The sequence below is a fragment of the Onychostoma macrolepis genome, chromosome 11, assembly GCF_012432095.1.
Source record: "Onychostoma macrolepis isolate SWU-2019 chromosome 11, ASM1243209v1, whole genome shotgun sequence".
Classification (NCBI taxonomy): Eukaryota; Metazoa; Chordata; class Actinopteri; order Cypriniformes; family Cyprinidae; genus Onychostoma; species Onychostoma macrolepis.
In genome coordinates this window covers 16,145,181-16,172,168 of record NC_081165.1, presented here as the reverse complement: position 1 = coordinate 16,172,168, position 26,988 = coordinate 16,145,181, and the positions used below count along the sequence as shown (strand labels likewise).

General features: G+C 36.3%; 2 protein-coding genes across 3 annotated transcripts in view; one reads left to right on the top strand and one right to left on the bottom strand.

The window, feature by feature from the left end:
• Window positions 1-928: 928 nt before the first annotated feature.
• nmur3 (neuromedin U receptor 3) lies at window positions 929-6,247 on the top strand. The gene is made up of 3 exons (XM_058791931.1): window positions 929-1,362; window positions 2,323-3,277; window positions 5,550-6,247. Exons 2-3 carry the CDS (start codon window positions 2,416-2,418, stop codon window positions 5,858-5,860), a joined length of 1,173 nt encoding a protein of 390 aa, XP_058647914.1. The 5' UTR covers window positions 929-1,362; window positions 2,323-2,415; the 3' UTR covers window positions 5,861-6,247.
• Window positions 6,248-8,137: 1,890 nt separating this feature from the next.
• The window catches only part of lactbl1b (lactamase, beta-like 1b), an 89,345-nt gene continuing 70,494 nt past the window's right edge, over window positions 8,138-26,988 (bottom strand). The window contains exons 2-10 of one of the 2 annotated variants that reach the window (XM_058791338.1): window positions 26,222-26,393; window positions 22,023-22,092; window positions 19,385-19,535; window positions 17,177-17,179; window positions 14,360-14,463; window positions 13,120-13,277; window positions 10,524-10,771; window positions 9,331-9,436; window positions 8,138-9,116 (exon numbers count right to left, since the gene is read on the bottom strand). In XM_058791338.1, the coding sequence (XP_058647321.1) occupies window positions 8,138-9,116; window positions 9,331-9,436; window positions 10,524-10,771; window positions 13,120-13,277; window positions 14,360-14,463; window positions 17,177-17,179; window positions 19,385-19,535; window positions 22,023-22,085 (1,812 nt within the window). In that variant the 5' untranslated portion in view covers window positions 22,086-22,092; window positions 26,222-26,393. Of the gene's footprint in view, window positions 9,117-9,330; window positions 9,437-10,523; window positions 10,772-13,119; window positions 13,278-14,359; window positions 14,480-17,176; window positions 17,180-19,384; window positions 19,536-22,022; window positions 22,093-26,221; window positions 26,394-26,988 lie in introns of those variants that run through there. The other variant, XM_058791339.1, reaches the window with a different exon arrangement.

Below are 26,988 nucleotides of genomic sequence, written 5' to 3'. Positions count from 1 at the left end.
GTACCAAATGAGACGGTTCACTGTAAAAAGTGATAAGTTGACTTAACTTAAAAAAATTGAGGAAACCCATTGACTTAAAATTTTTAAGTAAATGATAATTAAAAAAAATAAGTTAATTGAATTGTCAAGTTCACTTAACTTTTTTTAAAAAATTATTATGTACTTAATAATTTTAAAGCAACGGGTTTCCTCAATTTTTTTAAGTTAAGTCAGCTTTCACTTTTTACAGTGCATGGTTTACAGCATTAGTTGGGCGAGATTTTAATTTTTTTCTTGAAAACCAAACTATATCAGCATCGGTATCATCAGATATCATTCTGACTAATCATCTAATAAATTTCATATTGGTGCAACTCTATTTATGAAAGGTGTTTTTTTTTATTTTTTTTGAGCAAACGAGAACACTTAAAATCATCATGGCAAATCAATGTTCTGAAGGTAACAGAATAATAATAAAGTAGACTGGAGGTTGTTGCCATACACACACCTACAGGTCAAAATTAATGGAATATTCTTGAATGAAATCTCTTATGCTCACCAAGGCTGCATTTAGTTGATCAAAAATACAGTAAAACAGTAATATTGTGGAACATTAGGCTATTACAATTTAAAATAACTATTTTAAAATATAATATATTCCTGTAATGGCAAAGCTGATTTTTCAGCAGCCATTGTTCTAGTCTTAAGTATCACATTTGTCTTCAGAAATCATTCTAATATGCTGATATGCTCAGTTATTATCAATTATTATTGGTGGTCATTTACTCATGGCTTTTATGGTAAAACATTATTATTTGTATAAAACATTATTATTTGTACTTGACATTAATTAATTAAAACATTTGATTTTTATTTACTTATTATTATTTTTTATTTGAAGTACGAATATGGGAATATCAACATAAGATACGAAAACGTTAGAGACGTTTACAACGCTGTCCTACTGAAGTGAGCTAGCGTTTGAAATATTGACTTGATTGGAGATGCACAGGGGCGCGCGCACACCTATCCATCATCAATTGCCTCCTTCCATCCCGGTCCACTGAATCCACTTTAAAACGAGTGATGCATAAACAATCAAAGGCAAAATATGTTTGGTTTGCAGATGAAATCCCTGCTGAGAAGGATGAAAGCCCGGCAGCCTGTCATCTCATTGGATGTTTGGGTGCGTCCTCACCGCAAAGATCCTTCATCCGAGCAACTCAGTCAAGGCACAGGCACTGTAATGGCTGTGAATGACACCTGTTATGGCTGTATGGTTTTACAGCTTTTCAAACAGTGATTGTTTACCGCGACTGTTTTAACATCAAGTAGAAAGAACAAGTCTGGATGCGGTGCGCGTGCATTGACGACGCTGGAAAGGTGCGTGTCTTTCTGCTTTTCTTAACTTTACTGAAGGCTTAAATTATGTATTTTGTTGAAGCAACATTTATATGAAGTACACCCCCTCAAATTCAAGCAGCAGTGTAGTACCTACCGACGAAACACGCATTCATAAACAAAATAAAATATAGGCTATAGTAACGTTTACAAATACGCGTTAATGTCCTGTAAGCTGCTACTGTTAAGAAATGTGTTTAATCTCTCTTTAAAGATTTCTGCATGCATAAATAAACACATTGAACCTTAATTTGCGGGTTTTTATTTTTTTTGGTCAAAAACAACAGTCATATCGTCTCAATATTATGATCTTACTGTAGTTTGCTTCATTTTGTGTCGTGATTAATTTAAGGATAGCTACAGTACGTGGGTATTTTTAAAACTGTTCTGTTCTGACTGTTCATTGATTATTATATTATTACGGGCTAATCTGAACCATGCCATAAAAGGTTAGAGTTATGGCAGCCTATGTGTTATGCTTCTGATGGCAGATGGTTTTAAATAATTTTTCTAGCTGGACCAAGCTGGTCATTTATGATTAATAGCTAGTCCAAGCTGGTCCAGCAGATCTAGAAGACGACCTAGTAGACCTTGACCAAACTGGTTACAACTAGAAGAGAACATAGAACTGATAATGGCATTGATGTTTTAGTAGGGAGGGGGGGAGGATAAAATTTAATTAGACAAAATGCTGATGCATACTGATTCATGCATAGGTTAAAATGAAAATTTTTATATAAACATACCATAACCTTTTAGCTGCTTCTATGCACTATAGGCAGGCTGTTTAATTGTTAAGGATATTTATAATCAGTTTGGAACTGAGAAAATAACAACAATCAAGAAAAAAACAAAAAACAGATAGTATTCCTGTAAATATACTGTTTGCTAATGTACCTCCACTGCATCAGGGAGTGAATATAGCAAATCTGTTTGACACAGGTCTCCATCATGCTGAAGGTGCAGTCTGAAAGGTAGCAGTTCAAACGCTTACTTCAAGACAGACTTATTTAATCATTTCACCCTTCGATTCCCATGATGGCTCTGACCTGCCTTTGTGAGTCTGTAAATGGATCAGACCAGGATTATGTGCTCTGCAATAGCACTACATTCAACTTTACTGGCAACGAGAGTGGACACTGTCACCTTCAGACCATGGATGAGGTTCTGTTTAGGCTTCTGGGCCCTCGACGATCTTCTTTCTTCTTCCCCATAACCTTTATGTACATCCTCATCTTCATCACAGGGGTCTTGGGAAACCTCCTCACTTGCGCTGTGATCACTAAAGACAGGAAGATGCGGACACCCACCAACCTATATCTTTTTAGCCTGGCCATCTCAGACCTGCTGGTGCTGATCTTCGGGATGCCGCTAGAAATCTACGAGCTCTGGCAGAACTACCCCTTCCCCTTTGGCGAAAGCATCTGCTGCTTCAAGATCTTTTTATTTGAGACGGTTTGTTTTGCTTCTGTGCTCAACGTTACAGTGCTGAGCGTGGAGCGTTACATAGCTGTGATTCACCCACTCAAAACCCGCTACGCTATAACCAACAAGCACGCTCAAAGGGTCATCGCTAGCGTTTGGGTTCTGTCCCTGATCTGCGCCATCCCAAACTCTTCACTTCATGGCCTGCAGTACCAGTACCTGCCAGAAAGGGTTCTGGAGTCAGCTACCTGCAACCTGCTCAAGCCCAAATGGATGTACAACTTGGTGATCCAGGTCACCACTGTGCTCTTTTACTTCGTCCCCATGATGATGATCAGCATGCTCTATCTGATGATTGGTCTGACACTGGGCAGGGGACAGAAACAGAGGAAGGACAAGCTGGACAAGAACCAAGACAGCTGGAAAATCCATCTGGACAGCAGAAGGAGGAGGCAGGCCACCAAGATGCATTGTGAGTAATGACCATATCCCTTATATATATGTCTTTAGTGTATTTGATAAATTATTTTTTGCATATATATTTTTACTGTTACTGCTGTTAATTTATTTATGCATACACCATAAAAAAGAGGAAAAAAGAGGAAGGCCACGCAGTATTTCTCATGCATTCTATTTCCAGTAAAATAAATGCTAAATTAACTCTTAGGTTGAAATCTATGAATAATATACTGTATAGTAAAACTAAAGCAGTGAGATACGCAAGACATGGTTCAGAGAAGAAACAAAAGCCTTTTTATTTTTAACTGGTTTTCACTTTTATAATTGTTTTTTTTTTTTTATTCTATTTTTTTTTTTTAATTATTAACATAACATTTCCTTCTTTTTTCCTTTTGTTTAATTTAGTTTTTATTTTTGGCAAATCCAAAAGTATTAGTATCCCTAATCCAATGGTACAACAAATCTAAATCCACTGTAAAAGCTTGCTGAGGATCACTTAGATGTCTTAAAACATCCATAGATGTCTTTCCCTAATGGCAATGATGCTATTCCCAGAGTGTTTTTCAGTTTTTAGCAGGTGTTATGATGATATCATGGCTCTAAGACTCACAAAGTAAAGTGAACAAACATAATGAATGGAACCTACAAACAAGACACTTTTATCTGCTTTTAAAGTGCATGTGTCTATACAATTAAAAACTGTCATGGCACAAATTACTCACCATTAAAGCTGTTCAATTATACACTCAACTATAGGCTCATCACATTGCTATTTTAGGGTATATTTATAGTGTTTGTGAGAAGCTTTAGCAGTGCTTTCAGAGCCTCGTGATTTCAGAGCTTGTATTTTGACTTGACTTAAAGTTGCTGTATAAAAATGAAAACCTTTTGCACTAATAAAATAAAAGTTTTTTTTTTTTTTTTTTCATTCTCTGAATCACACCTAGCATGACTCACCAGCTCAATTTTATCGTATATTACTGTTAAATTGCAACCTAACAATTTATTCTGTTTCAGTGTCAGGGACAATAGAGTGAGATGCACCAGCAGTACTATCGGCAGCACTTTATTGATTACATTTAATTGAATAAACAATTAGCCCAGAATGTAAATATTTTATGGATGGGTAGTATGTAGTCATTTTTAAAATTAATTGATTTAATGATTGATTTACATTTTAATTTCTTCCTCACCCTAACAAAACATCAGAAAAAAAATCCTGACTACTGTCACCTTTAGCTTGCGAACAGGCAAATAAATAAATAGCATGCATACAAAGTTACTTTGCAACAATATGTCTTGTAAAAAAAATACACGGAATTAATCACAAAAATAGTCAATGTACAAAACAATTAGCAAAGCAATACTAAAGTAAAATTAATACTGATTTTTCCAACTCCTTCTCATGGGAAAATGTAACTATTTTACAAGGTGGCAATTACGTTGTCATACTTTGTTTTCAGTCTGCAACGTTTTCATTGAGTTTGTTGTCATGGTTACTGATTAAGTTGTCATTCTGTTCAGGTGTTCATCATTTAATTATCATTGGTTTCTAAGAGTATTTAATTTCATACCTGTCCTTTCAGTTTGTTGGTTATTGTTATGTCTACATGTAGGTTGTCTCTGTCCATTGATGGTTTTGTCATATCCTGTGGATTTATTAAAGACTGTTTGGCTTCATTCCTCATCATTCCTGAACTACATGCAACCAGAACTGTGACGTACATATGAATTCGTATGAAGTGAATGGTACAAAAACATACTTAAAAAAAAAACAAAACAAAACAAAACAAAACATAACTGTCACTGGGGTGTAAGCAGATTGTACAAAAATGTATAAATTAGTCTCCAATTCACCAAAACCTAAAATAGTTACGAGACTGTGTTGGATTTTCACTACAGTTGATAACTAAGAAACAAGATGGTGACATTAGTGTTTGTATAAACCAAGAGAAAGTGATTCGACATTCATAAAAGTAACGTCAGTTTCAATTGGATTGGTTGCAAAGGATGCTTGAGACTATTAGGCCAGAAACACACTAAACGCAAGTACGCGAATTTGTGCTTGCCAGCGCATACTTGCATTTGGTAATGAATTACATGCCTCCATATTCTGCAACACAATGAGGCATTAAGACAATATTGTGTGGCCTAAATACAATTGACCAATCAAAATCAAATATTCTGGTGAGGGACTGAGATGCCAGTGCCTGAAGAGTAGGGCTTGCTTTCACGGTTGATTGTAACATTGATTTACTTGATTTCTTCTCTCTCTCTTCCTATAGTTGTGGTGGTTTTAGTTTTTGCCATCTGCTGGGCTCCGTTCCACATCGACCGACTCTTGTGGAGCTTCATCACGAGTTGGACGGACCACATGCATAACATATTCGAATATGTGCACATAATATCAGGCGTGCTCTTCTACCTCAGCTCCGCCGTTAACCCCATCATCTACAACTTTCTCTCCAGTCGTTTCCGGGAGCGCTTTCAAGCGCTGGTGTGCAGGCGCCTGCCATCGAGCTCTTCTCGTAATGACTCAACGCCTTTCTACATCATCCCCAAAGACCCCCCCACTGATCTCCAACGTCCAGGCTAAGAGCAGGAACACGGGCGGCTCACTTCCTTTTGTCATTATGCAGCAGCAGGTGGGAACCAGAGAGTGAATGCTTTCATGCGAGACAACATGCTCTGTGATCTCCCATGGGAAGCCTAGGTTACCTCTCGCTAAGAACAGAAAAAGACTAACATTAAACGTATCAAGTATGTATTTAAATATATTTAAATATTTGTCAAAAAAAAAAAAAAAAATAGGCAGTTCTTTAAAACTACATGTGAATGGGCACATACTGTGTTAATATGGTCTATTAGGCTTTTTGAAGCTAAAGACCAACTTAAGCTAATGATAACCAGTGTAGTTATATAAAAATTGAATGAAAATAAAACACCATATACAGTTTTTCAGAAGTGCCAGGCCATTCATGGACAGTATTGCAGTTCCTGTGGACATTAGTGAAATAACAGGAGACAACAAGGTTATTGATTAATAAATAACAAAATTGCTGCTATGAGTCTTTTTAAAAATGAAATCAGACATCTGTATAATACATATGAAGTCTGTATCAGCTGTTCTGTATAATTCAGGGTTATACTTTATTTCCTTTAGACATTCTACTAACTATAAATAACTATAAAACTATATGTCAACTAACTCTCATTAGAGTATTAGTAGACTGTTAGGTTATGATTAGAGTTAGTAGAGTAAGTTGATGTGTTCTTGCAAAGTTACTTATAGTCAGTAGAATGTCTCTTGGGGGACCATCAAAATAAAGTGTTAGCAGATATTAAGCAGACAGTTAAATACTGACTAATAATGACTGCTAGTTGACATGTACAGAATTACTTATAGTTAGTAGATTGTCTAAAGTGGACTCAAAATAAAGTGTTACCTAATTCAGATTATCATGTCGTGTGAAGGCATAACCATACCTGTGTACCTGGATGTATGCATTTAGATAATGTAGATTGTATAGATACAATGCACTGTCCTAAATAAGATCCATCCATCCATCCATCCATCCGCATGTGGATTGATGTCCTGCACATCTAAATTGAAACTGGATTACTTTATTGTATAACATGTCATATTATGGACAGTATTCATTTCAAACGAGCAATGTCAGGCTTGTCATTTGTGTCATGGGGACATGAAAAGAAGGGAAAAAAGCATATCGTACCCTGAATCTATTTTCCTCCAGCACTACAGAGGAGAGGAAGTAGTACTTGTGACAGAAGGAAGTCACTGGAAAAATTCATCATGAAAACAGAATAATAAGAGCTGCATGGCACATTAATTTTTATAGACTATTACAAAAAGTGTGTATTACATGTTTCAATTAACTGCAGGGGCTTGACAGGTACAAGAATGCTGTGTTTAAGGAGTCTGGTTTAAATGTTGCAATTATGGAGTTTTATTGTTGGTTTATAAATGTCTGTGCCAAAAGTGCTTCACTAGAATTCAACATTATGAAAAGTAGAATATTTGTTTTAACTGTGGATTGTAACTACTAAATACATTGGTGAACTGTGGCTTTACTTTCAAATGTAAAAATGTGACAAAAATGTGAGACGAATGTCTCAGGGGGAGATTTTGATATCTGTAATTTATAGAACATGAGAGAGAAGGGGAAAAAAACACACTAATGGGTTTAAAGTTCATATACGATATCATTTGCAAGTATAGACATTTTACACACTGTATTAAAAGGTTTTGAATAAGTTATCAGTTTTAGCAGGCATGTCTTTCCAAATCTCCTGTTTTAGCCCATCCCGCAGAATTAGGTTCCCATTGTAGATCACCAGGGTTTATTTTGGTATGTTTTTGTAAATAAAATGTATTCATTCCGCAAACTAGACCTAAGCAAATAACTGGGAGAAATAACTCATTTGCATTCTCACAATTCCTTTCTTATTGTTAAGAATATATATATATATATATATATATATATACACACACACACACAGACACAACATGATTGTCATTCTCAAATCTTTTTCAGAAAACTCCACAGAGTTTCATTGAACTTTTAAATAGTCATCACATCAATATTCCTACATGGAATGAGACTTAAAACAAGGTATATTTTGCATAAGTCTATTAGAGCACTGGAAACTGGAAGTATATGAAAATATAAGGACGTTTTTATATACACAAGGATATGAATGTACAGTATGTGCAAAAATAGGTTATGCTGAAATTTCTTCACAGGGTAAACAAGCTATTAGAGGAAAATCAATGACCATCCTGTTATATGATTCGATACAATCGCTTGTATATAAATCCCCAGTGTCTGTTTTTTTAGTAGCCATTTCATCCTCAGTTAGAGAATGTAGGCCTGCGGGATATTCTAATCACATTGTATGTGTTGAGCCCTGGAGCGTCGAATCCAGGAGACACGCCTTTCTTGTCAAAGACATAAAAGTTAAACAGCTGCCCGTCTTGAGCTTCGAGGGACACGGACGCAGTGTTGACGCGCAGCACACAAGGATATTCTTTCTCAAACACAACTCTAAAGACTCGGTCCACTAGGTAATTCAATTTTATGGTCCGGTACCGCTCAGGGATGAGATCTTCTATTTGAGGTCCAAACTGCTGCATGATCAAAACACCATCTGGCCCCGCTTTGATCTCATAAAATGTGATGTTGCCGTAAGTGTAAAAGCCCACATAGGGTGCAGCATTGGGGGGAGGCATAAGAAACCGCCTGGCCTCCCTGAAGGCCCTCTCCATGGCGGGAATGATATACGAGTAGGCCTTTGAAACCATATCCTGGTTCTGTGGCCGTGTGCCTGACATTAGCACCACCAATCCTAGCTTAAGCCGAGGCACCAGAGAGAAGGTAGCGGAGTAGCCATCTAGATCACCATCCTTGCGTAGCACCTCATATCCCATCTGTTCGTTCACTTCCCACGGCGTTCCGCTGCGGTTGGCGAAGTAGTCTTTGTCGCAGCGGAACAGAGGGGTTAACATAATTTTTAAAGTGTCGGGCTCCAATAGCTTGCGGTGATAGGCTCCCAGTAACATCATTGATAATTTAGCCATGTCAGCAGATGTTGAATACATCTGGCCCGAGGGGCGGTACCAACCCAAGTCATAAAGAGGCGCCGCTTGGCCGCTGGTGTACACACCTACAGCCATTTGACTTTGGATACCAGGGTTGATGTCAAACCCTGTGTCCTCCATTCCCAGCCTGCTCAGAATGTTATCCGTGATCCATCGCTGGTAATTGATACCCACAACTCTCTCAGAGAGGACATGGGCGAGCAAAGAGAACGCCAAATTGCTGTAGTGACATCTAACAGGGAAAATCGAAGAGAACAGTTCGTTAAATCCTCCTACCTCAAAGGCGTGTTATTAGGAGATAACGGAAAAGTTATTATCATTATCGTCACGGTCCATAACCTTTCCACAGAGAAACAGCAATTCAGATGACACAAAATTAGTTAAAGTAGCTGATAGGAACAAATGCGGTTACATAAATCAGCTAAATTAATGCGGTGGAAACTTACTTGGTCCCTGGATCAGCGACGAGCACATCATCTTGCAGGAGGTTGATTGCAGCCTTGGTCTTCCCTTTCCACAATAAGTTAGTTCCACGGAGTCTTCTTGGTAGACCTTCAAAAAACACAATATGGTGAATAATACGGTATATAACTGTGACTCTTTAAAAAGCAATTTGCTTCAAGCGGCTTAGGGAAATTAATGTTCTCTTAAAGGGATCAATACACTTGTACTATGAACAAAAACGTTCAGAACACCAAACTTTTTGCACAGGAAGAGCCTGCATTGAAACGAAGGACAAAATAGTTTGTCCTGTACATTCACAACAATAATCTGATTACATCATTTAACTTTCTACATTTGAAACATGGTCGGCCAAGTTACAGTAAGGAAATATGGATGAAGTAGTATAAATATAGTGTGGGCTCTGCTATTATTGAAGGATTTAGGTGTTTTAAAAGGCAGCAGCTTGTGAGTAACTGGACATTTACACTCGAGTTTTAAGACACGGTAACAAAAACTCTTCTTAGTTCTGAAGCTATGTGTACGCTATGCATACAGTGCGTGCGATCAAAATTTCATCATCAGCGTAGTAAAGCATGTACTGCATGTGCACAGCCACACATACTCTGTATGATCAGTTTGGATATAAGCTTTGAATTTTTCTGCACAAATTAAGTTTGCCCAAGGTTATAACACTGTTCTTGTCCTTTACTTTACATTTGTAAAAAAGAATGGATGAGATGGAGCAACAGCAAACTACTGAAGACAGCAACAGCAATAGACTTTAACGTTGATGAGAGCTTTGACTGTTTTATTTCTGCACTGAAAGGATTAAAATTTCTATTATCTTTTCATTTGAACTAGCTGGCGTAGCAGCTGAGATCAGTAATCACACACAAGTAGGTGAAGGCGTATTTCACCAGTCACTACAGGTAAGTTACTTTCATGACGGAAATTGCAATAGAGGAGTTTCTTGTTTTTAATTCTGCTCTCAAGTTTGTTCCACTAAATTGCCCGTGTTCACCACCAGCAATTGAGGTCAGACAGCTGGCCCACCGCTGAGTTCAAGAAACATTCATTTGGACCTGCTGCTATGGTTATTACATGCTGAGAACAAATAATGTTGTTATTCCAACGCTCGTTGATTGTGCAATCATGGAATTGCTTCTTGACACAAGACTGGAAGCTGGAAACTTACCAGAAAGCTGGCTGGCCATTCTTCTTAATGTTACAGAGGACGATCGGATTTGAACCTCACCGCTGTCAAGGAAGATCAGCCCATCAGTGACGTATTTCAGCTCAGAGTCTCTGCTCTTGCCCAAGGGGTTTTTAATGGTGAAGTTGTCCACATACTTCTCCAGTGGGTCATCCAGAGAGCCCACTTTGCCATCTTCCCACAGTCGATACAGCATCAGGGTGGGAAAGATCTTGGATACACTGGCAATCCTACAGAAGGGCAACCATGCAGCAGATTTAGACGTTTTCTATATTCAAATGTGCTCAAAATAAGATTTTTATTATTTATGAAAATAATCTGGTTATGAAAAAATGACAACAGCTTTCACACTGGTGCTGTGAGTTCAGCAATGAAAATGAATTATTAATCATTAAAATGCATACAATTCAAATCGAATTGCTAGACATCAAGTCAAGTATAATGCTACTTTAAGAATAGAAGGATGTCATCAAATTCCTTAACCGTTTTTCCAGCCAACAAACAAGTAAAGGAACGGTAAACCTGCTCTGCCTTACTGGAGGTTTTTTTTTTTGTGTATTTCAATAAAAGTGTCATATTTCCAAAGGATTTCACTGTTGTATTAGGCTTCAAGTTCATGAAAAGGCTTTTAGCAATTCCTGACTTGTTCAGTTGTTTGCATTGTGCGGCGTTGATTGACTAGCCAACCCAGTGTGCGTCAGAACTTGACACTGAGACTGGCCTTGAGTGGTTTATGAGTTCAGTCGCAGCCCTTTGAACTATGAAAATGACATCTCCTAACAGTGTACCCTCATAAATCCTATACACTGCCATGTGAGTATGCAGGTCAAAACACCTCGCTACTCAAAGATGGATTATATTTGTGAACACCCTTGACTCTGAAAATGTCATAAAACCATCAACCACAATCCATTACAATAGTTTGAGCCATGCAAACAATAGCTGGGTTGTGTACAAGATGATCTTTACAGCTAGAACTAGAGAAAAGCAGCTCAGTAGCATTAACAGGACTCAGAAAAGATTACTTCTCAGAAGGCAGGGAAAGTGGCTATATATTATCAAGATCTGATAAAACCAGGAGCTTCATCATCTGTATTCAAGACCATACCATGCAGCTGCCAACCCTCAGGACCTTTAGAAATAATCTTTAGCCTTAAACACAGCATAGCACTACAGTCATGGAGAGGAGAAAAGGGAAATGTGTGTGTGATGTGAAAGCAAATTATGCAATATTTGTACAATCCCATTCCCTTTGTAAATATAAAATCTACAAATTAGATTTTGGTGGTGTTAATAGTTCAGAAAGAAATAATGTCTATTATTATGTTTCATGGAATGGATGTCAGTTCCTTTTGAATATATAATGCACAAAATGGCAACACACCAATATTTTCTTCTACTCTCCTTCTCCACTTTCCAGGTCTATAGACAGTTAAAGGGTATATGAAAAAAAACGAAAAAACAAAACAAAACATGCCTTCAGTAGAAATTCAAGGGTCTGAATCATTCACATAAACATTCCTTGCTTCATTAAGTGCTTCAAAATTAAGCTGGTATTCATGTTAATTCTATTTTTATGTAGACGTGCATAAATGTAAAAAAAAAAAAAAAAAAAAAAAAATTGAGTCTATGGCTTTCAACAGAGAAAACAATCTTGCCTTTGTCCACTTTGGAACTGTGCTGTGGTGCTTGAAAGGACAACTCCAATCTATAATGTAAAATGAGCAAATTATGAGTGGATTTGGACTGATTAAATCAGGCTAGGCATATAATTGGGCTCTAAATATGAAGCTGTGTGGTTCTTCACTGAAAAAGAGCATAGCTCTCAGGAAATGATGCTTGAATGATTGCAGCTATATGGGTCCAAATCAAAGACCCTCGAGAAGGGGGAAGTGGGAGGGGGAGTTGAAGGAAGGCACACAGATACTTAATTGACAATTATGATAACGTTACCTCTCAGTGCTAGACTTTGTTATATGAGGGTGATTTGTGTGCTATGCAGAGACAAGTTTATCCTTTCTCCAATCAACAAGTATGAGTAAGTATTTTGAATGTTCGTAACTTTCAATGCAAACAAAGTGGTTGCTAGCTGCACAATGAATTAGATCCAGACGGAAGATAAAATTAAAAACTAGACCAAGTCGGCACCAATAGCCTCGTGCCCCGAGTTTGAATCTCATCTCGAGGACCTTATCTGATCCTGCCCCCCTCTTTCTCTCCCACTTAATTTCCTGTCATCTCTACACTTTCCTGTCATAATAAAGGCAAAAACACCAAAAATAAATCTAAAAAAAAAAAAAAACCTAGACCAACTTGTTTCAGCACATTGCTTTCTGCACTGAAGAAAGCAATGTGCTGAAACATACGCTTGCATTGGTCTAGATTTTAATTCACTTGCACCTGAAACAACTTGACTTTTACTAAACTGAAGCGCAGCAATCTATGCTAGTGAATGTAACTTTCAAAAAATGTACAAAATACATAATATATTCATAATATGGATAAAAAAAACAAAAACATAATACATAAATATATATTTTATAAAAAAATATTATATAATGCAATATACATGGCTTACCTGTAAATGGTGTATTCATTTGGTGGTGCAGAGTTAGGATCACTGCCATTTCTCTTGCCGAAGTTCCCTGTCCACAGTACTGTGTCATTGTAAGTAACAATAGCTGACAATGAGGGCAGACTGATGGGGTTGATGTTATTGCGCAGCAGTGCATCAACCTAGACAATTGAAAAGACATTATTACATTAATTAATATGGCAACAAAGATTCAGACAAACATAGAATGTATTTAAAGTCAAATGTGATTTGTAAAATTAAGATTGCGTAAAACAGCTGAGATGCTTAATATTTGTATGAAAATCATGGTACATTTTTTTCCCCAGAAATCTTTAATGAATTGAAGACTTAAAAGTTCAAAACAGCATTTATTTGAAATAGTAATCTTTTGTAACATTATAAATATCTGATCAATTTAATGCATCATTGCTGAATAAAAACTTATATTCTTTATAAAATCATACGGATTCCAACGGTAGTAAATATTTCCAGTATAAGTAAGCCAGACATATGTCCATTTTCCTGAAACATCACAGTGGTAATCAAAACATTGCTCTGTTTAGCATGCCGACCAGCAGAATCAGCTTAACCAATGACATGTGTTTGGAGTGGAACATTCGGTTGGACCGACCAGTGTTCAGAAAACCTGTTTGAAAAAAGTCTGTATTTTTGCAATTCCATTTGATGAACATTGAGAGCATTTGTATCCAAAGTACTTATTCTATGAGCGAACACTCTTAATGATGCCAAATGAATTTTCTAATCATATTTTTGACTAAATATTGTATGAAACTACTCAATGATCATTGTGTGGCTCTCTCATATTCATAATTTATACACTGATTACCACAGCTGACATTGTAATTTCATTTCATGCAACACATTTTTAAGGTGCTGTCACGAATGCCTCCAGCAGCAGTAAATTATTTTTACCACTGCTTTCAAGAGCAATGAAGGTGTATTATGCTTTTAACAGGTTCAGATAGAGGAAAGGTATTTATAAGCTGTTGCACTTTCAGCCAAGGGTTTTGCTCTAATGGCATCTAAAGTGTGAGGGTACATTTTGAAATCATGATCTAGATATAACTAGACTTTAGGTTTTGAATAAGGACAAAGCAAATTATTAGATAAAACGTGTCACAATCCTACAAAGAGCAAAGTCATTCACAAAAAGCACAAACATACTGATTAAATATGATTTTTGGACAGTGTAGAGTTTAGTTTTCAATCTTTACATGTTTACCTTCTCAAGCGCCTCCTTCAAAGAGGGGATGGGGTGTTCAAGAAGTGTAGGCTCTGGGAGGCGAGGGCACATTCTCACCAATTTAGATCTTTCCCCTGTATTGTCTGCGTAAGGATGGGCACACAATCATACACATATATAAGAAGAGAGCGTGAGTGACCCAAGAGGAAACACTTACATGAGTGTTTAGAGAATTCTGCATTAACATTGAAATTTAGTGAACAAAGCACATTTAGTTCCAAACTGAACAAAATTGCAACAGAAAATATTCATAAGCTCAAACATTGAATTAAAACTGTGAGAGATTAATTTTGAATACACATACTAGGGGTCAACCGTTATGTGCTTTTCAGGGCCGATGCCGATACGATTATTATAGATCAATTATTCTGATAACCGTTATTTTGAACCAATATATACGTCTAGTGTAAAAATGAAAGTCAATGTCAAAACTAAGAATAACAACGGCTCTGACAAAACCTCCCTTTAAATGCTTTTAAATTATTTTATCTTCAAATTGGTTTTTGAAAAAGGCTGATACCGATGAGCTTAAATTCTTAATATCGGCACCGATAATCAGCCAGTGGTGTGTTTCCCAAAACCATCGTTAGCTAACTATGGCCATTATTTCTGTTGAACTCTATTGGTAACGACAGAACTTGAGACCATAGTTGCTTTTGGGAAACGCACTCCAGGCCGATAATCGGTTGACCCCTAACATACACATGCACAAATAAGCCACACTTTAATATTCATAACAGAATAAACATTAATAGAGACAAATGTTTGCTTGTATACATTTCCTTATTGTTCTGGTTAGATATACACATTTCCATGGTTTGAAGGGTTACTCCATCCCAAAATGAAAATTGTGTCATTAATCACTTACCCCCATATCGTTCCAAACCCGTAAAAGCTTCATTCGTCTTCGGAACACAATTTAAGATATTTTGGATGAAAATCGGGAGGCTTGTGACTGTCCAACTGACTGCCAAGTATAAATAACACTGTCAAGGCCCAGAAAAGTACTAAAAGTATTCTCGTAGTTTCATAACGTTACGGTTGAACCACTGATGGCAGATAGACTATTTTGGCAATGTCTTTTATACTTTTCTGGGCCTTGACAGTGTTATTTACTTGGCAGTCAATGGGACAGTCAGAAGCCTCCTGGTTTTCATACAAAATATCTTAAATTGTGTTCCGAAGACGAACAAAGGTTTTACGGGTTTGGAACGACATGGGGGTAAGTGATTAATGACAAAATTTTCATTTTGGGGTGGAGTAAACCTTTAAAAAGATTTTTATAGAAGACTGTATCATGCATGTTTTAAATAAACTTGACTGACCATTACAAAGATGTGAAAAACATTGTAAACAACATTTGAGAATAATAAAGCTATCATGTGGGTTCAAAAAAATCATCTTCATCATTTCTGATTGGTTGTTGAGGATGCGGCACACTGGCATAAAAAATGGCTTATTATAGACCAGGGATCATCAAACTTGATCCTGGAGGGTTCTGCAGAGTTTAGCTCCAACTTGCCTCAACACACCTGCCTGGAAGTTTCAAGTGTACATAGTTAAACCTTGATTAGCTGCTTCAAACTGTATCAAAACAGCCGAGATCCTGGAGGCGAACCGTGGGCAGACAGGTCATGACAGGGATCTTTATCGCTGAGACTGCTCCGTCTTTTAGTATCAAACGATGTGTAAATCCAGTGTCAGAATGTACCTTGTTATAAAACATTCGCCACCGAAATGACGGGAACAAACAAACACTTTTGTGAAACTCCGTTGCTGCCCCGGAAAAACAAATTGCATCCATTGTTCACATAACACTGAATAAGGTTATCTTTTCCTCACATCCAAAAACACATCTTTAGAGACATTCTTCTCGAGCAAGTAGGGGAGAGCGGGGTAAGTTGTCACTCTTTTCACACTGTCTAACATTTACTGAGCACTATACATCACAATGGTATAAATGTCATACCAAATGAAAGAAAGAAGTCTTGGACACATATGTTGTATTCATTACATTTTCATATCTTATCTCATTACGGAGTTGTAGACTGTTGAATAGAGAATGTGCACTTGTGACAAATTGCCCCATTGGCGGGTAAGTTGTCACACTAGATAATTTAAAAATAAGAACACAACTACTTAATTGTGAATATTGATTTTAATTTTTAAATTCAAATCAGAACTGGAAATATAAACAATCATGCCTAGAGAATTTGGAAAAACAATTATTTCAATCCAAACAATACACATTTCAATCAAAACACATTAAGTGGCAAGACCACTTTACTTTGAACTTTAAACTCAAACGTTCTCTGGCTTGCACATAGATCCATGATAACTGAATGGAATGCTGCAGATAACTCACTTAACTTAACATGTTTAACCTCTGAACAAAACAGATGCCCTGTATCTGACTAATCAGACTCATCTTCAGACTCACAATTCTGGCACACATAAATTGCCTGGCCTGAGGTGCAAGCATCATGGGCCCATTTGTTGCATTTTACACATTTTACCCAGGTCTCTTTTGGACGACTGTTTGAAAATGGCTCCACACAGACGAGGCAGAAGCACTCTTCATCATCTGATGATGACTCTTGTATGATTTTTCTTCTTTTAGCTGCCTTGTTCTTCGTAGGTCCAGATTTTGGTACGGTACAGAGTACGGTAATTCATGTCAAAATCCTTCACTGTACTTCTGATTGATTTGTTCTGCAACTTTACCTGCCTGACTGCTTTTAACATTATGTCAGGTGGTGTACTGCCATGCTCTGTCTTTCGTTGATAATTTCGAACCATCTTCCTTCCTTCCTTCCTTAATTCCTGCCTTTCCTTCCTTTCTTCAAAAACTTTATTGCAATTACAAATAAATTACAATATCACATTTTTTGAGCATGTTCTATGTGTTTATTTGTACTGGGGCAAGTTGTCACATGTGACGAATTGCCCCAAAGTCATTGAGACAACTTGCCCCAAACTGACATGTGTGCTAATGTTGGCTAAATCTCAAGGTTAGCTCAACATAACACGTCAGCTAAAGTATCAAAAGACACGTTATTGTCTCCTCTACTTTGTGCAAAATAATAATTTTTAACATTCATACCTAAAGTTGTATTGCATAAAATTTAAAGTGCAAATTTTTTACTTTTTAAGCAGAAAAATAAGAAAATTGTGCTAACCTTAGATTAGACCACATCTGAATAGGAATTTGACTATAGAAGAAGAAGTCACTCAAAGTGGCTATTTGATTTTTGAGATAGACCTTCTAGTGTTGGAGTTAGAACAGTGTGACAACTTACCCCGCTCTCCCCTACTGCTGCACTGCCAATAGGCTTGTTTGAGATGAGCAAAATCTGCGCAGAACCGATCACCGGTGATCACCGCGAGGTGCTTGCCGGTTAGAAAAGTGTCCGAGTTATGTCCACCTTGCTCTGATGTCATGCTGACGTGTGCCAAAAAAACTCTAGCTACGGCGAGGCGGCTGTGTCGGATTGAGCAGTCGCGTGCAGTTGCTCTCCACCGACTGCTCTGATCAAAAGCATGATGGGAAACTTCTGATTGACGACACAGCTTAAAGCTCATTGGTTCAGACAACCGTGATGCTGCGTTCTCTTCTAAAATGTTTTATTTTTTAAAATCTGATTTCATGCTATTATATATTTAAATTTTGCATGAATATTCCCAAACACTATGACAGTGCGATCTCTGTGTGAGATATGTGATTGTTGTCATATTCTCTATCTCTAATACATGTTTTAATTAAAATAAAAATGGCTGATAAATAGGCCTTTCATATGGAATTAAATAGCAAGCACTTTGAGTGTCTTGTTCATCATATTTATATTCGTATAAATATGATGGGTAGTCGTGGCCTAATGGTTAGGGAGTCGGGCTTGTAACCTGAAGGTTGCCGGATCGATTCTCATGCCGGAAGGAATTGAAGGTGGGGATTGTGAATGAACAGCACTCTCTCCACCTTTGATACCATGACTAAGGTGCAATAGCTGCCCACTGCTCTGGTTGTGTGTTCACTGTGTGTGTGTGTGTGCATTTGTTCACTACTCACTGCTGTGTGTGTGCACTTGGATAGGTTAAATGCAGAGCACCAATTTCGAGTATGGCTCACTGTATTAACTTAATATAAAAGCAACAGAACTGAAATTATGTCATGTTTATCAGCAGCACAGCATATGAGTGAGAATAACGTGATATCCGCCTTTGATCTCGTAGGTATCTGTTCCACTTCGAAGTGGTGAGTGTCCTGACTGCGCTTATTTCACTGCAGCCGCCTACTCTCGCCTACATTTCAGGCGAGGCGAGGCACATCTCAAACAAGCCTACTGACGGACCTTATGAATGCTTAGATAGGTGTAGTATTCCAATAGGTAGATGGGTATGAGCTGAGAGTCAGCTGATGCGAGCTTGACTAACGTGACCTGCCAGACCTAACACTAGGCTAGATTTTTTATTTCAGTTTTAGCTTTAACTTACCAATTAGTAATCTTAATGCATCAATTTCCATTCAGCTTAAGTTTTTTTAAAAATTTTTAAACCTAATATTTATATTTTATTCCAGCGTTAATTAATAAAAATGTTTTAATAGCTTTAGGAATGATAATAACAATACACACTGCATTTACTGCGTTTACATAATGCCTGGTTAAACTTGATTGTGGTTTAGTGAATTTGCCATTTTTTTGTGAATTTGTCTTCCATCTTTAGCATTCTAAGTCAATCCCAACTCTCACAGAAAGTAGATAATAGGATCTACTAAGCACACATCGAGTAACCTCTCGGACATGCACATCTGACACCAAAACAGTCATATGTTTGTTACAGTTATAAATATTTAGAAGGAAGTATTTATAAACTGTAAAAGAGATTTATATAAGATATATTCTTTAAAAGTTTAAAAGTGTGACTTAAGGATTTCACAAGGAAGGAGTCTTGTTGTCTGAGCTGGTAAAGGTGTGTTAATACATGACCTGTGAACAAATTACTCACCTAACATTAACTTGGGCAGCTGGTACTGCCAAATGAAGCAAGAAGTCATGACGATCGACAGCAGTAAGAAAAACACCAGGCCCAGTTGGGTCCATTTCACCTTCATCTTGCTGGTTTTGGTTAACCCGTCTATGGCAAGTCCTGGCGTCGGCTATTAAAATGGATAACAACAAAAATGGATTAACGGTAGGAAAACTATTTTTTTGGAGTGTTTTAGTATGCACACTACCATTCAAAAGTTTGGGGTTGGCAAGATTATTTTAATGTTTTTGAAAGAAGTCTTGTATGCTTACCAAGGCTGCATTTATTTAATCAAAAATACTGTAAAAACAGTAACATTGTGAAATACTATTACAATTTATTACAATATTGCAGTTTTATATTTTAATATGTATATTTAAATTAAATGTATTCCCATGATGCAAAGCTGAATTTTCAGCAGCCACAGTCTTCAATATCTTGAGAATGATTCTTGAGAATTTTTTTTGTTTGTTTTTTTTAGGATTCTTTGATGAATAGAAAGTTCAAAATAACTGCATATTTGAAACTGATTTATTTATTTTTTTTCCCTTATTGACCTCAGACCTTTGAATGGTATATATATATATATATATATATATATATATATATATATCCAAGATGTGTTTAAAAAGGAAGATAGATTTTCCCAATTCAATCAATCAAAATTCCACACTCAAAAACAAGAATTAATGAAAAAATGAAGCATAGTGTGTCTCTGGGACTACTCCATTCTTCATGCTGTGAGTCACTCAACATCTTATAATAAGTGACTGCAAGAAAAAGCCAAACAAAACTGATGAAGTTAGCCATGGAGAACAAATTATGATGTAGAACCTGCATGTAGTTGCTGACTAAATCTCTTCACAACAAGAATATATAATATAAAGACACTCACCAGATGTAAAGCCTCATTTGTAATACATATGGCACCATTTCAACTAGCTGTCCCAATCCAAAGTGCACAGATTCCATATGGAATTCCTCCTCTTCTAAAGTAAAAAATCCCATTCCATGGTAGTCACACCCTAGGCACCACTGGGTAGACACAGATCTGACTCTTGCCATCACCACACTGACTGTGGCATAATCTGGCCACCAGATTCCCTTTGACAATTCAATTTCCTCTCTCCCACCACAGTGCCTGACCTGACATCATAATCCCAAGATTTACCCCTCTAAACCCCATCAGACCAGGGCGGCTCTTTATCTTAATCCCTGCAAATCGATTCACTTGGCTGCTGTTTCCCGCTTTTAGCGCATGTGCATCATTCCCTGCTCCAAACTACCAGACTTCCCACATAGAATGAATCAAACTTGAAATCTCATTTCTGTGTGTCTCAAGACATGGCAGATTTCATCTTGCAAGAGCATTTAAAGTATACGTCAACAAGGGGACATGCCTGAGGGGACTACAGGAAAGGTTACATAAGGGACACTAGGATATGTACTGTTTTTTAAACACATTTTTGAATTTGGGTCACATATTGTGTGCATTTAACACTGGTGAAGTCACTCAGAGTCATCTTTTGGCAGATATTCTCCAACACAAATCTTATCAGGCCATTTGCAGGTGCTAAATCTACACTACTGCACTCCACTCATCCAAAAGACCCTAACATGTGACTTTTATAGCAGGCTGTGATTGGACCAACTGACCTGGAGGTACTTTGGGATTAACAGAAGCAGCAGGGTTTGACAGCAGGGTGAAGGAAACCACCATCATAAATACCCAACTGTGAGATTACTGGAGTGTGAATTTAGCACTGACATCCTCTTCAAAGTGCATTAAAAAACAACAACAAATGAATAAATAAAATAGAAATAATTCTTAAAGTCTTATAATAAATTTCTATTAACAATAAAATACAACAAATAAATAAAAAAAGCTAAAATGTTTTCATCCACAGTTAAAACATACTGCATTTGTAATATGATAAATGTCTTCTAAAAATACATAAATAAATAACTAACTAAATAAATGCTTTCATCCAAAAAAATTATAAAATATATATTTAAATAAAATAAAATACATTTGTCCTATGAGAAACTTCTCTTCAAAAATGAAATAAAATAAAATAAAATGACAGGATTACTACCCCCCCCCCTCCCCCCCACCTACCCACACACACACTTTTAAATGCAATAAAGTAAAAAGAGGGTAGTTCCACATAAATCACTCAGTGTCCGATAATTCCGTTAAAGCTAAAAATAAAATTCTGGCACTGTCGTGGAATAATGTAAAGCATGAAAATGCTTATTCTGAGAAATAATGAGAGAGGTTGTGCAACTTGATCCTACTTGTAACGTGTGCAGCTTCATAGGTAGCGAGTTTGAGTAAATCAAAAGAGATTGCTAATATGATAGCAGTGAAACATACTGTGAGCCTCACTCGCACACTCACATGAAAATATAAGCACAGATGGTCATGAACTAAACAATGGTGCATCAAAGGATTAGTACATTGCTTTTGACTCAGCAAGAGAAGCCATAATCTAATTGTTTAGTCTTTACTGTTTACTTTCAAGAGAAGGATTTGTGTTTGTATTTGGCCATGCACAATTTTTCTGCAGAGTACAATGTGTTTGGGTTATGAAGCTGAAGTGTGCACGGAGATTACCTGGGGCTGGACTCCATCGACAGATGTCTCCTTCAGGACCACCTTGCTCCCCGTCTCTCCCATGTTTTCTCTACCAAAGCAGAAAGTACAAGACATTTCACTAGTTCTATCAAATTACTGGAAACCAAGGCAAGATCTCATTTGACTCTTTTTTTTTTCTTTGTGAATAAGCCAATAATTTGACAATCATTTTGTCCTATTTATTATTTTTTTGAAAATACAAAAACAAAAACAAACAAACAAACAAAAAAAAAAAACAGTTCAACCACACAATGAATTAACAATTGAACAATTGAATTAACTTCTAAATGAATCATTTTGTAATATTCTGAATTAAAATTCATATTTTTGGGGATCATGAAGTCAAAAATGGTTAATTCCAAGATGATATTTGCAACTGAACATTTTTTTGAAATGGCTCAACCAACATGCAGAAATATGTAGGCATAAAAAAAAAAAAAAAAAAGATTTATTATATTTATTAGTTAATAATTCATGAAATGAGTTGTTAAATGTGTTGTTTCTCACAGTTTTGAGAACAGGTACACACATTTCCATTGAGCACTTTTACTATAAATAAAACAATTGTTCCTCGCTCTAGTCTCTAGTGCTATTCAGCTGAAAGCTTGTCATTTTTTCACCATTCTTTCAGTTATCTGCAGTTGCCACCTGTGAATAAATTCTTCTTTTTTGGGTCTTCTACTGCATTCTACTCCGTTAACTCTGTTATATCTTCTCATCTGTATGTTACACACACCTTTTCGACCAAGGCAGTCAAACATGACTTTAAGCCCTCAAGGGCATCGGCACATCACTCTTACGGGATCTGACCGTCTACTCAGTCTATTGAGATCAGGGAACAATAGCACATATCTGATGAGCCTTCACATCCTGCGAGCTATATGTGAATGTGAGCTATTAAAACTTGTCACACGCGAGGTCCTGAGGGCTCAATATGCCCACCAAAGACCCGTTCATTTCTCACATTCATATAAATGCAGGGTGAAATCTGAACAAAATCTGTTGTGCAGATGAGTCATTGTCCTGAGAGGGTAGAGTATGGTCTAGCAAACAAAAAGCTATTTTTTTAACATTTAACAATAACATTTTTCAGTGAAGTACTGCTGTTCACAAGCTGAATCATGCAACAAAACATGCATTGAAGTATTACTTAACATTTAACGGTAGGTTCTATTACTCAAAGGAAGACAGGATGTGCTTCATCAGTACATTTCCAATTGAAACCCAATGCAAGTGGCATTCGAATTACACAATTTCATGAATGAATACTGCATATTAAATGAACTCATGTTATTTTAGTCCTTAAGAGCCCTAAATATCTGGCTGTAAAGCTCACAAAATGCTTTGTCACTGATGTTTCTGTCATTTGAATTCAATGATAAGGATCAATTTAATATGACACGAAGCTGGGCAGAGGGCTTTAATATTATAACATTGTCATGACAGGAGAGGGCAAAATTTAGGATCATTACAAACTTGTTTTTAAAAATAGACATGCCTGGGAGTAATTGATGATATGCTAATAAATGCTAGTGTCTTCCAAATGGATGCTGCCCTTAGGAAAGACTGGGTAATGGGAATGCATTTGCATCTTACACTGCACCAATGCACAATTGTTTAAAAGTAAATGAATATTATTGACTATGTGTTTGGAATAGCACACTACTAGTGCTACAATATATAGTAAGTGTACATTTTCTGTATAAGATGACCTGTTACCAGTGTTGGGCAGTAACTACACTGTAAAAAGTGATAAGTTGATTTAACTTAAAAAAATTGAAGAAACCCGTTGCCTTAAAATTTTTAAGTAAATTATTATTAAAAAAACGAGTTTCCTCAATTTTTTTTAAGTTAAGTCAACTTATCACTTTTTAAAGTGTAGTTACTAGTAACTTAGTTACTGTAATAATATTACTTTTTGCAGTAACTAGTAGTGTAACTAATTACTAATAAGATTTCAGGAATAATATTACAGCTACCATCCATAAAACAGCTTAGTTACTTTTGATGCCTCAACCCTGCTGATTTAAAATCCAACAATCAAATAATTCCTTGATTTATTTTCATCATTTTCACGACTTGCACATGCATGTGATGTCCCCAGTGTAGCAGACAAGCTTGGAATATGGAAAAGCTTACATTCAGCAGATAGAAATATTGCATTATATTGATTTTGTCAGGAAAAAAGATAATCTGAACACTGTTCTGTAAGTAGTGGCTGTACATCCCACCCACATCCCTCTGATCAGCATGTACATTATATTACTATAATTACAAATCTTTTTGGAAAATTAAACATTTTCTTACATACTTATGTGATTTGATACATAATGAAATATAATCGTATATGGGTAACGGAGAAATTACAAATAGCTTCAAGCTGCACACGACAATTAATGAGATGAATACAACACTTCTACTTGAATGTCACTATCAATCACTATTGAGTGTTTGTAATAACTTCTGACGGCGATCCAATGTGGATTTTGGTCAAATGATGAGGCAGACATATGTTGTTAGAAGAAGAATTTTATGTGGAAGATAGAAAGTTACAACTTCTGTGGGGCGTGAAGAAAAAGTAATGTAACTAGTAGTGTAACTAATTACTGTTGCCGGAAAGTAATAAGTAAAGTAACAATATTACTTTTGAAAGGAGTAACTAGTAATGAATAATATATTACATTCTTTGAGTAACTAACCCAACACTGCCTGTTACTAACAAAATGAGCAATATACAATAGAGCATACTGCACACTACATTTCCCACAATGCTGTGTAGTTGACCTTTCTAGGGTAAACTAGTGTGGTAAGTAATGAATTAATATTAGCCTGTTTTTAACTTTTTCTTGATGCATTTAATCAAACCATGAAATTACAAGAAAAAAAAGAAAAAGAAGATTCTTCTTTTAAACGGTGCTTGTTTTTTTAGAATATATATCTATAGTTTTTATTTTAGTACATCAATTTAAACAATGAAAATGAGAAATGTTAAAGCCGAAGTTTAAGTTTTTGTTAATAACCCTGGTGACAACAAATAGCATAATATGATTTAAAGCATTTATGATGGAATTTGTCCCACTTACTAATCATAAAATATGATATATTTTGCAGTATTCAGTAAGTAGCAAGCATTATAAAACTCTTCATTTGAAAATAAAATATACTGTTCCCTTTCTTGCAATAGGCCAATTCAAGTTATGCATTTGCTATGCAATTCTCGTTAGAGTTTTTGAGATGACGCGATTTGCGTTTACTGTTCTTTCTTTCCACACAGATAAAGCAGATGATCCAGCCCTCACAGTGATTGATAATTTGAGCACGGGGAAAAGTCTGTGCATGCGATATATGAATACAAACTCGCCTCGCATCATTTTTTCATGAACGACCATCATTTTATTGCTGTCCCTGCAGGCTGACTCACAATGAACTCAGTCACAGAGCAACCAGCTTAATATATACAGCAGTGGCTCATATAAGAGGCCATCTGCAAGCTTCTCAGTCCAGACAAACTCCCTCATGGCTCACAAACAGAATTTTGACAATTCTGGGATTTGCATGCATACACCGTGGAATATTTTTATAAGCCAAATCATTTTCTTTAAAAAACAAAAACAAAAAAACATATAACCTGCTTTACAGAAAAGATGAAGTTATGCAAAATAGTGAATGCAAAAACACCATATTTCAATGACAACTGCAATATTGTAATGCAAATTCAACCAATTAGCAAGCATTCTACATGAACATGGGGTATTAGTGAGATTATATGATTTGCTGGTTCCTACTGGCTTCAATAATGCTGGTCCATTTTTCTATCAGTTTCACGTTTTGTGCTGTCGCTTACAATTTTAAACTGAGATATAAAGATTTAAAACATGCAAAAAATTAACATGCTTAGAACAGTTAGAACATTTACTAAAAAACCCCTCAGAATACACGTTAAAATAAGCATGGTATGACCTAATTTTATAAAGAAAAGAATTTCAGTCACACCCAACATCATGTTTTCAACGTCATGTTTTCCACTTTGGAAAGGACCTGCTATTGAAGATGACAGTTATGTACACTGCATTAGCATAATCATATAGCACAAATGACATCCTTTCATTTTCTTCTGTTGTCACCACTTAAACCAAATTGCAATAAACACATCTATTTTAACATGAACTTACACTTACTTGAGGTTTAGGAATGCTTTTCTTCTTTGACGATGAAGGAGTATTCACACTCAATGCTCTCTCGTGTTCAGCTAGCTTACTGTGAAGTCACGACAGATGTTGGTATCATGGCCATGGATAAATCCAGCTTGCATCAGACCCAAGATTCTGGATTATCTGCCATCTGCAACATCTGCCAACAGTGGAGAATGGGCAGTGCAATGATTGAGCTATAGTGTTAGACAGCAGAAAATATTACTATATGGCCGGGCATGCAATGCTGCTTTCATTTGGACACTTAGGCCACAATTAAAAGTGCATTAAATTAGAGGACAAACTACCAAGCCACGATACAAATGACACTATAATACAACATTAAAGGTTTTTATCAGCTCATTCACTTGACTTTGCATTTCATTAAATAGATTTCAGTTGTAATATAAGTGGATTTATTAATTGTTAGACAGAGTTGTTGGATAACTGGGTGGATTTATGAAGAAATACAATTGTATGCAGGTAATCCTGTAAACTAAAATAACAATTCTGTCGTGATTTACTCACCGTACACCATCATTTCTTTCTTCCGCAGAACACATAAGATGATATACAGTATTTGTGCAGTATACCGTGATAAAGTAAAGAAAAATGAAAATACTAAAATGTGAGAAAATACTTATTTGCTAAATATACTTATTTTACAACAATCATATATTCCACCTGTGAAGCTTAGGACCAGAGAAAATGAAAAGAAGCTGACACTTTCAACTATTCAGCAGTGATTGTTGCAG

Coding starts and splice junctions, on each gene's coding strand:
- nmur3 (XM_058791931.1), top strand. CDS start 2,416: ATGATGGCTCTGACCTGCCTTTGTGAGTCTGTAAATGGATCAGACCAG. Junction 3,278..5,549: donor GCAGGCCACCAAGATGCATT/GTGAGTAATGAC, acceptor CTCTTCCTATAG/TTGTGGTGGTTTTAGTTTTT.